We start from the raw sequence: 12,463 nt of genomic DNA on the forward strand, positions 1-12,463 counted from the left end.
TGTGTACAGCATTCTTTCTAACCCGTGTAAAACTCACTAAAACAAAAACAAAAATAAAAAGACCCCACACCATAAATCAAACAGAGTATTAACCACAAATAAATATTAACAGATGGGTTGTGTGGGGGTGCTGGTGTGTATGTGATAAAAAATCGTAGTTTAAAAACAAACAAAATGGCCAAGCCTTACTTAATTTGGGAGCTCCCTTAACAGCTGGATCCGGGTACCTTTAACTGCTCTCCCAAGGCACTTGCCTTAGGAAGCCTTTCAAAGGGAGAGATACAGCATCATTTATAAACATGTAAAGAAAAATAATTGGTAGCGGACATTCCATCAGTCGTATACAGAATTATACTTCAGACACATCAGATGATACAGTGTCGCATCAAGCTGAAGGCACCTTTGAAGGTAAACAATCCCAGAGCCCCTGTCTTGTAAGCATTTGGGGCGGCAGGTAGCCTAGTGGTTAGAGCGTTGGACTAGTAACCGAAAGGTTGCAAGTTCAAATCCCCAAGCTGACAAAGTAAAAATCTGTCGTTCTGCCCCTGAACAGGGTACTTCTTATGGCTGGGGGCGCTATTTTCACATTCAGATGAAAAGCGTGCCCAGAGTAAACTTCCTGCTACTCAGGCCCAGAAGCTAATATATGCATATTATTATTAGTAGATTAGGATAGAAAACACTCTGAAGTTTCTAAAACCTGTTTGAATTATGTCTGTGAGTATAACAGAACTCATATGGGAGGCAAAAACCTGAGAAAGATATCCAACCAGGAAGTGGGAAATCTGAGGTTTGTAGATTTTCAAGTATATGCCTATCCAAGATACGGTGTAAATTTGGTCCGATTGCACTTCCTACGGCTTTCACTAGATATCAACAGTCTTTAGAACCTTGTTTCAGGCTTCTACTGTGAAGGGGGAGCGAATAAGAGCTGTTTGATCCAGGTGTCTGGCAGAATGCCATGAGCTAAGTCATGCGTGTGGCCGTGAGAGCGAGCTGCGTTCCCTTTAATTTCTAAAGACAAAGGAATTTTCCGGTTGGAATATTATTGAAGATTTATGATAAAAACATCCTAAAGATTGATTCTATACATCGTTTGACATGTTTCTACGAACTGTAATGGAACTGTTTTGACTTTTCGTCTGGGCTAAGTGAAGATCATCAAAGGTAAGTGAATATTTATAATGATATTTCTGACTTCTGTTGACTCCACAACATGGCGGGTATCTGTATGGCTTGTTTTGTGGCTGAGCGCTGTACTCAGATGATTCCATGGTGTGCTTTCACTGTAAAGCTTTTTTGATATTTGACACAGCGGTTGCATTAAGGAGAAGTATATCTTTAATTCCATGCATAACACTTGTATTTTCATCAACATTTATGAGGAGTATTTCTGTAAATTGATGTGGCTCTCTGCAAAATCACCGGAGGTTTTGGAAACAAAACATTACTGAACATAACGCGCCAATGTAAACTGAGATTTTTGGATATAAATATGAATTTTATCGAACAAAACATACATGTATTGTGTAACATGAAGTCCTATGAGTGCCATCTGATGAAGATCATCAAAAGTTAGTGATTAATTGTCTCTATTTCTGCTTTTTGTGACTCCTCTCTTTGGCTGGAAAAAAATGGCTGTGTTTTTCTGTGAATAAGTCCTAACATAATGATATGTTGTGCTTTTGTCGTAAAGCCTTTTTGAAATCAGACACTGTGGTGGGATTAACAACAAGTTTATCTTTAAAATGGTGTAAAATACTTGTATGTCTGAGGAATTTAAATTTTGAGATTTCTGTTGTTTTGAATTTGGCGCCCTGCAGCGTCAACTGGCTGTTGACGAGGTGAGACGCTACCGTCCCACATACCCTAGAGAGGTTAAAAGGAACCACCAGCTTTCATATGTTCTCATGTTCTGAGCAAGGAACTTAAACGTTAGCTTTCTTACATGGCATATATTGCACTTTTACTTTCTTCTCCAACACTTTGTTTTTGCATTATTTAAACCAAATTGAACACGTTTCATTATTTATTTGAGGCTAAATTGATTTTATTTATGTATTATTTTAAGTTAAAATAAGTGTTCATTCAGTATTGTTGTAATTGTCATTATTACAAAAAATTAAAAAATCACAGATTAATCGGTATCAGCTTTTTTTGGTCCCCCAATAATCGGTATCGGCATCGGCGTTGAAAAATCATAATCGGTCGACCTCTAGTCCTGAGATGGTTAGGTGGTGTGCAATGTGGAGTGTGTGTTTGTCAGTAGACGGCCCCCAGCTGCGACGACGATGCTGTAAACCACTGCCTCCTGATAAAGTCCTGTGAAGCATGTCATTGTAGATGCACACACGCACATGCACACACGCACATGCACACAGTCAAAGTGTACCGCTTTATCACATTTGAGCAAACCACCTCTCACACTCTGCTCCCAAGCCAATTTTCACTCAGGTCACAGGGATGGAGAATCAGAGATGAGGGGCATGTGGACTTGAGCGTACACTGGACCCTGGCTGCCTGCACAACTGTCTGGACCAGGATCCAGGACAGGTGAGGGTGGGAGAGAGAGAGTAGAAGGGGGAAAGAGGTCAAAAGGACAGTGCAGCGCAATAGCGCAGGGGATATATTTTTGGGACTAGTTGAAACACAAGGCTGGCTGTCAGTGTCTGCCTGTTTGGTGCAGAGGCCTCTGACCACGATGCAGTAGGAACTCAAGGTTGTGAACTCATCCACCTCTTCTACTAACAGAGAGAAGAAGGGAGGGAGGAAGGGATTGGGGGGAAATTCACTGCGTCATCTGAGAGGCCAGAGGAAGCTGGACGCCAGTCCGGTGTAGAGATGGCAAATAAAGGCCGGGCTCACCTGTCTTCCCTGGGGGTCCGGGTCAAGACAAGACAGGGCTGGGGGTCTCTCTCTCACACACCTTGACATGAGTGACGTTTGACATTTCCAAATGGGAAATGTGGTCCAGGTTAGGGCTAACATGGACAGCCTGTCATAGCTATGTGTCGTGTAGTCACTCTGTCAGGCTATCAAAGGCACAGAGACCAAGCTCAGTCACTCAGATGGCTCGCTTCATACTGAATATGGCAGTCAAAATGTTTCTACATGGAACCGCAAAGCACCCTTATGCCGATATAGGATAAATAATAATAGAAATTGAGAACCTCTTTTGTTTTAAGCATTTTATTGCTATGTAAACTTAAAAATCCATACCTCAACTGAAAAGGTATTACTCTTAAATAACATAAAGTTCAGGCAAAATAAAATATTTGGCATTGTGAATTAATATTCAGCAAAGTGTAAGGGGAAAATACATTTTTAGCACAGAATTCCCGCCACACCTATTAGTAAGAGAGTTGTTGTAAAACGTACAGTATACTTTATCATGAAGTCTGACTGCTTCCTATTACCGTTGAAAATCAAACCCATAAATTATGTGAGAAAAGTAACACAATCTAGCCTAGACACGTAATACTGTATTTCTCCCTATTAACATTTAAATAGTTCCTAATGAGGGTTTCTACTGTAATTGATCACATATGAACTTTAATTAACCTTAATTAAAGACCAATGGAACACATTAGTGAATGGATATGCGGTGTATTGGCACCTCACTGTTTGCACTGGCACTTGTACCTGCGGGAGTGGGAAATAGGACACAGATGCTAAAACACGCAATGGCAGCTCCTCGGGCGAGGCAAAGCACTGCAGTAACAGTACGACTTACAGAGAATCGCCAAAGAGACTCAAAAATGGACATGTGACATCATAATGATGTCATTTTCTAGTTGTAGATTGAGAACGTCTACAACCAGGTAAAGATGTCTTTCTCATGACGATATCACGTCATGGAAAATAAATCATATTCTTGTTGTTATCTGTTAAGATTTGTTTTACATAACAAGACATTTACAAAACTTCCTATTACAACCAACAGGGGTTCAAACCGGTTCAGGGAACAGAACCGAAAACGAACAACATTGTCAGAGGAACGGAAACAGAAGCAGGAACGAAAGTGATCTCCAGTGTTCCGGAACAGAACCGCTATCTATAAATCTTGAAAAACATTTAATAATGTTATTTTTACTTCAAAAAATATTCCTAAAGTCTAGTATATAATTCTGTAATTCGTTGATGTTATAATGCTACTAATAGACTAAACATATTCCAATTCAATTCCCCACCCGTGAAAATTCAGTCACATCTCGCGCCTGCATTTATCTGACCAGTCAAAACTATTTTACTCTTTCCAGAGCAAACTACACTATCAGCGCTAATTGGAGGAGTAAAATAATGAGCTGAATGTAAAAACAAAGTTGATTTCCCATGTTCCATTTATATATGAACTATATGAACCATTACTTTTATGTGTTCGAATCGGTTCAGAACTTTATTTTCTGGTGGGATCACCGGAATGGAACATAAAAATAAGGGCTCTGCTCGGAACGATTGGAAAATAATTTTAGTTCCAACCTCTGACAACAAGTATGACATCAGAGGTGCCAATGACATAATTACATTATCGCAACCACTTTTGCCCCCCACTCATAAATAACACACACTAAATCATGTGTCATACAATCCATATGTGATACAACACATACAGTACCAGTCAAAAGTTTGCACACACTTACTCATTCAAGGGTTTTTCTTTATTTGTACTATTTTCTACATTGTAGAATAATAGTGAAGACATCAAAACTATGAAATAACACATATGGAATCATGTAGTAACCAGAAAAGTATATTTTATATTTGAGATTCTTCAAAGTAGCCACCCTTTTGCCTTGATGACAGCTTTGCACACTCTTAGCATTCTCTCAACCAGCTTCATGAGGTAGTCTCCTGGAATGCATTTCAATTAACTGGTGTGCCTTGTTAAAAGTTCATTTGTGGAATTTATTTCCTTCTTAATGCGTTTGAACCAATCAGTTGTGTTGTGACAAGGTAGGGGTGGTATACAGAAGATAGCCCTATTTGGTAAAAGACCAAGTCCATATTATGGCAAGAACAGCTCAAATAAGCAAAGAAAAACGACAGTTCATCATTTACTTTAAGACATGAATGTCAGTCAATTCGGAAGATTGAGAACTTTTAAAGTTTCTTCAAGTGCAGTCGCAAAAACCATCAAGCACTACGATGAAACTGGCTCTCATGAGGACCCAGAATTACCTCTGCTGCATAGGATCATTTCATTAGTTACCAGCCTCCGAAATTGCAGCCCAAATAAATGCTTCACAGAGTTCAAGTAACAGACACATCTCAACATCAACTGTTCAGAGGAGACTACGTGAATCAGGCCTTCATGGTCGAATTGTTGCAAAGAAACCACTACTAAAAGACACCAATAAGAAGAGGAGACTTGCTTGGGCCAAGAAACATGAGCAATGGACATTAGACCGGTGGAAATCTGTCCTTTGGTCTGATGATTTGTGAGACGCAGAGTAGATTAATGGATGATCTCTGCATGTGTGGTTCCCACCGTGAAGCATGGAGGACGAGGTGTGATGGTGTTGGGGGTGCTTTGCTGGTGACGCTGTTGGTGATTTATTTAGAATTAAAGGCACACTTAACCAGCATGGCTACCACAGCATTCTGCAGCGATACGCCATCCCATCTGGTTTGCGCTTAGTGGGACTATCATTTGTTTTTCAACAGGACAATGACCCAACACACCTCCAGGCTGTGTAAGGGCTATTTGACGAAGAAGGAGAGTGATGGAGTGCTGCATCAGATGACCTGGCCCCCACAATCACCTGACCTCAACCCAACTGAGATGGTTTGGGATGAGTTGGACTGCAGAGTGAAGCGAAGCAGAAAACAAGTGCTCAGCATATGTGGGAACTCCTTTAAGATTGTTGGAAAAGCATTCCAGGTGATGCTGGTTGAGAGAATGCCAAGAGTGTGCAAAGCTGTCATCAAGGCAAAGGGTGGCTACTTTGAAGAATCTCAAATATAAAATATAATTTGATTTGTTTAACACTTTTTTGCTTACTACATGATTCCATATGTGTTATTTCATAGTTTTGATGTCTTCATTATTAGTAGAAAATAGTAAAAAAAAACTAAAAAAACCTTGAATGAGTAGGTGTGTCCAAACTTTTGACTGGTACTGTATATGTAATTTAAGATACCCAAAAATCTAAATTAGTGTATTTAATGCGAGCGCAGACCAAAAGATTTAACAACACAAAAATTCAAGTATTTCCCATAATGCAGTTGTTCTGTCTATGGACAACGTCTGGGTGTAGAACTATAATCTATGCATGCAAGAACTACTGCTTACAGCATCATAAGCAGTATGTGGAGTAAGTCATTGGTCATGTTCCAGATCACCAATATTGCAGTCTCGCTGCACGCAGCAACCATGCGTGCCATGTCAACGACTTGGCCCAGTCGGGCGTCAGATTTCTATAAACACCTATCCAAACGTTGTGAGAATTGGCAGGCGACTGCAATGTAGTCGACCCGGTACCCGGCCACGGTGTGATATACTGCAAGGTGCATATTCAACAGGACAATATCCGAGACTCCATTTTGGCTCCCTACGGTGAGGCTGCAAAGTCAACTCATTCACTAAGTAGCAGGGATGCTTGGCTCGCTAGTTGGAAATAAACATTCTAGACGCTCTCTATACTGTGCTGCACTTGTCATTACAGACCCAAAATATAAGCTATAGTTAAACGTTTAAGGGTCAACTGCAACCAACATTGAGCACGGTCTCAAAAATGAGGTGATCTCTCGTTAAACCATCAATATGCCCTAGAATCACCCACACTGCTGATCTCAATTGCAACCACTATTGGCGTCCATATTACCCCTCCCTAAAGCTGATGTCGATGTTAACTTTAAGTCCCGGATGCTGCCAAACATTTTCAAGACTATTTAGCCCTCTGGGTATTATCTTCGGTATAAATGAAACCTAATATTTGAGCAGATTAAGCACAGATTTAAATATCTGACAATCATTCCGCACAACTGAAATTAGGTAATTCCTCGTTTACCAGCGATAATCTCTGTGGCAATTTACGCTATACATTTTATTAATGTGAAGCTTGTGTTGGTATACTTACTTTTCATTTCCAATATTTAACCCATTAATAACTTGTCTTAATACAGTATGGTAATTTCAAAAGGGGAAAATAAACTATTCCTGAACTAAAATCAACTTAATCAAACCAATAATGATTTTGTTAATAGAAACCTATATTTTGTATTAAATTAGAGTCTAATCAAGGTATGTCAAATTACAAATTTTATTCTAATGTGGCCCAAACATAAACTTCTATAACGTACTGTATTATACTTTACTGTACTCGAGTAGAGTATAATCTCAGTAGAGTTGCAGAATAGTGCAGTTGCAGTTTAGTACTCTACTGTACTGTACTGTAATATACTATACTCTACGTCCCTGTACTGACTATACTCGAGTTTCTTACAATTCACTGGGTCTATATTCTTACAATAAATATTGATTCATTCAACTGATCTGCTGGTTTATTCTGGTAGTTTTTTGGTTGCAAGCTAGTTTGTTTTAACACGCAAGTGCATGTAATCTCCCATTAGTAGAGTTTTAAGAAATCCAGCACTAACCTGCAGCTGCGCATTCTACCTGTTGGTTGCAATTGACCCGATGGTTTTAAATAAGTTAGTCTTTCCTCGCTCTACTGTACTTTGGGTTGTATTGACAGGAGCATAAAGTGACTGTTAAAACAATGTAAACTAAAGCATCACATTGAAATAAGTTAAACAAATAAATTAAATACAAACAGCACCAAAATACATTTAGCAATTTTCATAGCCAGCAAAAAAAAAGCTTATTTTTTTTCTCAACAAAGGGATAACCTGTTAATCTCATTCCATCTGCATACTGCGTCAGCATTCACTGCATTCATGGAACATTTTACAAAATAAATGTAAGAAACCTTGTTCTGTTAGTTTTTTCTCCTTTACAGTACCTTGACTTGTAACTGTACAGTGAGCGGATATAATACAGCAATGTAAGGTACAATGAGAGAGAGAGAAAGAAAGAAAGAGAGATAAAGCGAGATCGAGAGAGACAGAGATACAGAGAAAGACTGGGTCGGGGCACATGAGAATGACCCATTGTCTGACACTAAGTGGCGCTCAGATCAAGAGTCCTGTTGGAACATTGGAGTGTTCTGGGCTGAGCACGGGTGTCACTAATCTCGCGCATATGCTCTGGCCTTTGTGGGGCCGCTGTGGGGTCCAAGGTCCGCCAGTTCAGCCCTCTCAACGAGTTAGTTGAGGGGAGGAGGGATTGGCTGGGGGTTACAGCTCATGAGGGTGGGCCTGGGCGGTCAGTCAGAACTGACCCATCCGGGTGGTGAACAGACTGCGTGAGCGCGGCATGGCCGAGGAGACATGGCCGAAGCTGGATGAAGGCCACTTCATGATGAACTGGGAGGTCACTGGCAGCAGATACCTGCACAGACGGAGGGAAGGATGGAGGGAAGAGAGGAGGGGGAAGGTGGACAAGGGACATAATGAGGGGAGGATTAGAGGCCCAAAGGGTCACAGTGAAGAGATCATGGCCGCATTAACCCATTATCCCTGCAAGCTGACGACACATTCACGAGATGAGGATACGTCTCCCCTTTTGTTCCAGCCTAGACTAATATACAGCACCTTTCTAATGACGAGCTATGACTATGAGATCCGCAGCCATCAAATAGACACCTGGCAAAAATATATACAGTAGGTAGAGAAGGTGGGAATAACTCCAGTGTGAGGTGAGATGGCGTGAGCAAGTGAATCTAGAGCGCCAGGATCTGTTCTAATTAAATCAAATGTTATTTGTCACATGCGCTGAATACAACAGGTGTAGACTTTACCGTGAAATGCTTACTTACAAGCCCTTAACCAACAATGCAGTTCAAGAAATAGAGTTAAGAAAATATTTACTAAAAAAACCGAAAGTATTTTTAAAATTTTTATTAAATCATAAAGTAACACAAGAAAATTACATAACCAATAACGAGGATATATACCCTGTATCGAGTCAATGTGGGGGGTACATGTCAGTCAAGGTTAATTTGTGACTATGCATAGATAATACAGCGAGTAGAAGTGTAAAAACAAAAAAGGGCGGGGGGGGGGGGGGGGGGGGTCAATGTAAATATCTCGGTAGCCATTTGATTAGCTGTTCAGGAGTCTTATGGCTTGGGGGTAGAAGCTATTTAGGTGATTATTAGACCTAGACTTGCATTCCGGTACCATTGCCGTGCGGTAGCAGAGAGAACAGTCTATGACAATTTTTAGGGCCTTCCTCTGACACCACCTGGTGTAGAGGTCCTGGATGGCCCCGGTGATGTACTGAGCCGTACGCACTACCCCCTGTAGTGCCTTGTGGTTGGAGCTGAGCAGTTGCCATACCAGGCAGTGATGCAACCACTCAGGATGCTCTCGATGGTGCAGCTGTAAAACCTTTTGAGGATCTGAGGACCCATGCCAAATCTTTTCTGTCTCCTGAGGGGGATAGGTTTTGTCGTGCCACTTCAGGACTGTCTTTGTGTGCTTGGACCATGTTAGTTTGTTGGTGATGTGGACGCCAAGGACTTGGAAGCTCTCAACCTGCTCCACTACAGCCCCGTCGACGAGAATGGGGGCGTGCTCGGTCCTCCTTTTCCTGTAGTCCACAATCATCTACTTTGACTTGATCACATTAAGGGAGAGGTTGTTGTCCTTGCACCACACGGTCAGGTCTCTGACCTCCTCCAAATAGGCTTATACAGCTCATTTAGTGCCAGCATCAGTTTGTGGTGGTAAATAGACGGCTACGAATAATATAGATGAGAACTCTCTTGGTAGATAGTGTGGTCTACAATATATCATGAAATTGTTGCATGTTGCATTAATATTTTTGTTCAGTGTAATAATAAATACACAATGGGTAACAATAACTTAGTTATATACACAGGGTACCAGTACTGAGTCGATGTGCAGGAGTACAAGGTAATTGAGGTAGATATGTACAGTACATATAACTTGGAATTAAGTGACTAGGCAACAGGATATATAATAAACAGTAGAAGCAGCGTATGTGATGAGTAAAAACTAAAGCTTGTGCAAAAAGGGCCAATGCAGATAGTTAAATAGTTAACTAATAGCTACCCGGACTAACTATTTAGCAGTCTTATGGCTTGGGGGGGTAGAAGCTGTTCAGGGTCCTGTTGGTTCTTGACTTGGTTGAGAAAGCTGACTGGTGCATCAGTACTGCTTGCAGTGCGGTAGCAGAGAGAACAGTCTACGACTTGGGTGTCTGGAATCTTTGAAAAAATGATCAGCCTTCCTCTGACACCACCTGGTATAGAAGTCCTGGATGACGGGGAGTTTGGCCCCAGTGATGTATTGGGCCGTACACACTACCATCTGTAGCCCCTTGCGGTAGGATGCAAGCAGATGCCGTACCAAGCGGTGAAGCAGCCAGTCAAGATGCTCCCAATGTTGCAGCTGTATACATTTTTGGAGGATATGAGGGCCCATGCCAAATCCTTTAAGCCTCCTGAGGGGGAAGAAGCATTGTCGTGCCCTCTTCATGACTGTGTTGGTGTGTGTAGACCATGATAGATCCTTAGTGATGTGGACACCGAGGAACTTGAAGCTCTCGACCAGCTCCACTACAGCCCCGTCGATGTGAATGGGGGATGTGCTCGGCCCTCCGTTTCCTGTAGACCACAATAAGCACCTTTGTCTTGCTGACGTTGAGGGAGAGGTTGTTGCCCTGGCACCACACTGCCAGATCTCTCACTGTCATCAGTGATCAGGCCTACCACAGTTGTGTCGTCAGCAAACTTAATGATGGTGTTGGAGTCGTGGGTGAAAAGAGAGTACAGCAGGGGACTAAGCACGCACCCCTGAGGGATCCCCATGTTGCGGGTCAGCGTGGCGGATGTTTTGTTGCTTACCCTCAGCACCTGGGGGCAGCCAGTCAGGAAATCTAGGATCCAGTTGCAGAGGGAGATGTTCAGTCCTAGGGCCATTAGCTTAGTAATGAGCTTGGTGTTGGCACTATGGTGTTGAACGCTGAGCTGTAGTCAATGAACAGCATTCTCACATAGGTGTTTCTCTTGTCCAGGTGGGAGAGGGCAGTGTGGAGAGCAATAGAGATTGCCTCATCTATGGATCTGTTGGGGCTGTATGCGAATTGGAGTGGGTCCAGTGTGTCTGGGATGATGGTGTCGATGTGAGCCATAACCAGCCTTTCAAAGCTTTTCATGGCTACAGAGCGCAACGGGGCCATAGTCATTTCGACAGGTTACCTTGGGGTTCTTGGGCACAGGGACTATGGTGGTCTGCTTGGAACATGTAGGTATTACAGACTGGGTCAAGGTGAGGTTGAAAATGTCAGTCGGACCCTTGCCAGCTGGTCAGCGCATGCTCTGAGTACGGGTCCTGGTAATCCATCTGGCTCTGCCGCATTGTGAATGTTTACCTGTTTAAAGGTCTTACTCACATCGGCTACGGAGAGCTTGAATAAAACAGCAAACTGTGATTGATTTGCCCATTTTTGTACTTTGAAATGAATGCTGTAAACCCATTGATTGATGAAGAATATAACTTACAAATGCCTAATGAGCTTAGATCAACTGTCCTACCCCCATCAGAACCTAAAATATGATTTTGTTTAAATCCCTTGTTTGTAAACAATGTAATTGTAAACAAACGCTGTATAGCCTCAAAACATGGTTAAAACTATAATTCTGAGATCATGCATGGTCAATCCTTGCATCCATTGCTCTGCTTATGAATTTGAGAGTGGTTACATTTCTCCAGCCCCATGCCTAAGCTAATTACCAAAAAAAGTGGCGTGTTCACCACTTTGTTATTGTTTGAACTGCAAATGTCCTCTTTAAATACGAGTACAGCTCAAACAGAAACAACTCACTGTAACACTTTGCTTTCTAACTTATAAGCATGTATGCACCTGTATAATGTCTTATAACAAGGCGTATAATATGTTATTTAACTATATGTATCAACATTTCAACTCATTCAAAATGGCAAGGGACATCAATGAAGTATCTCAGGGAGAACAAAAATGGCATTTGAGTAAAAAGCTTGATCGAATTCTACAGATTTGAATGGCTAACTAATAAAACAGTTTGTCAACTAAACCATATGGATTATGGTGTGAATTAATGTTCTTCTGTTAGCTGGCAGATAACACTGTTCACTCTGACATACTTTCCCTGTAAAATATCTCCTGGACAAATTAGTCAAGCTGCTTCTTCTTCTTCTTTTTAAAGTCGACCAAAAAAAGACTTGCTGCGTCGAGGGCATCTGCCGCAACAGAGCCAGACCCAGGAGAGTTGGGCAGGATTCAAATTAACTTCATTTAGTTCAAGTAGAATGTCCTTGAAAACCACTCAAGTGGGCCGGTACTTTCGATTGCGGTTGTTAAACGACCCACCCACAGTACTACTTGGCCTGTTCT

General features: G+C 41.6%; 1 protein-coding gene across 2 annotated transcripts in view; it reads right to left on the bottom strand.

Moving 5' to 3' along the window:
• Positions 1 to 3,179: 3,179 nt before the first annotated feature.
• Positions 3,180 to 12,463, bottom strand: part of ttll7 (tubulin tyrosine ligase-like family, member 7) — a 125,424-nt gene continuing 116,140 nt past the window's right edge. For both annotated transcript variants that reach the window (XM_024004537.3, XM_024004538.3), the window contains one exon: positions 3,180 to 8,452. In XM_024004537.3, coding sequence (XP_023860305.1) covers positions 8,332 to 8,452 — 121 coding nt within the window. In that variant the 3' untranslated portion in view covers positions 3,180 to 8,331. The remainder of the gene's footprint in view (positions 8,453 to 12,463) is intronic.

The sequence above is a fragment of the Salvelinus sp. IW2-2015 genome, linkage group LG16 (genome assembly GCF_002910315.2).
Source record: "Salvelinus sp. IW2-2015 linkage group LG16, ASM291031v2, whole genome shotgun sequence".
NCBI lineage: Eukaryota > Metazoa > Chordata > Actinopteri > Salmoniformes > Salmonidae > Salvelinus > Salvelinus sp. IW2-2015.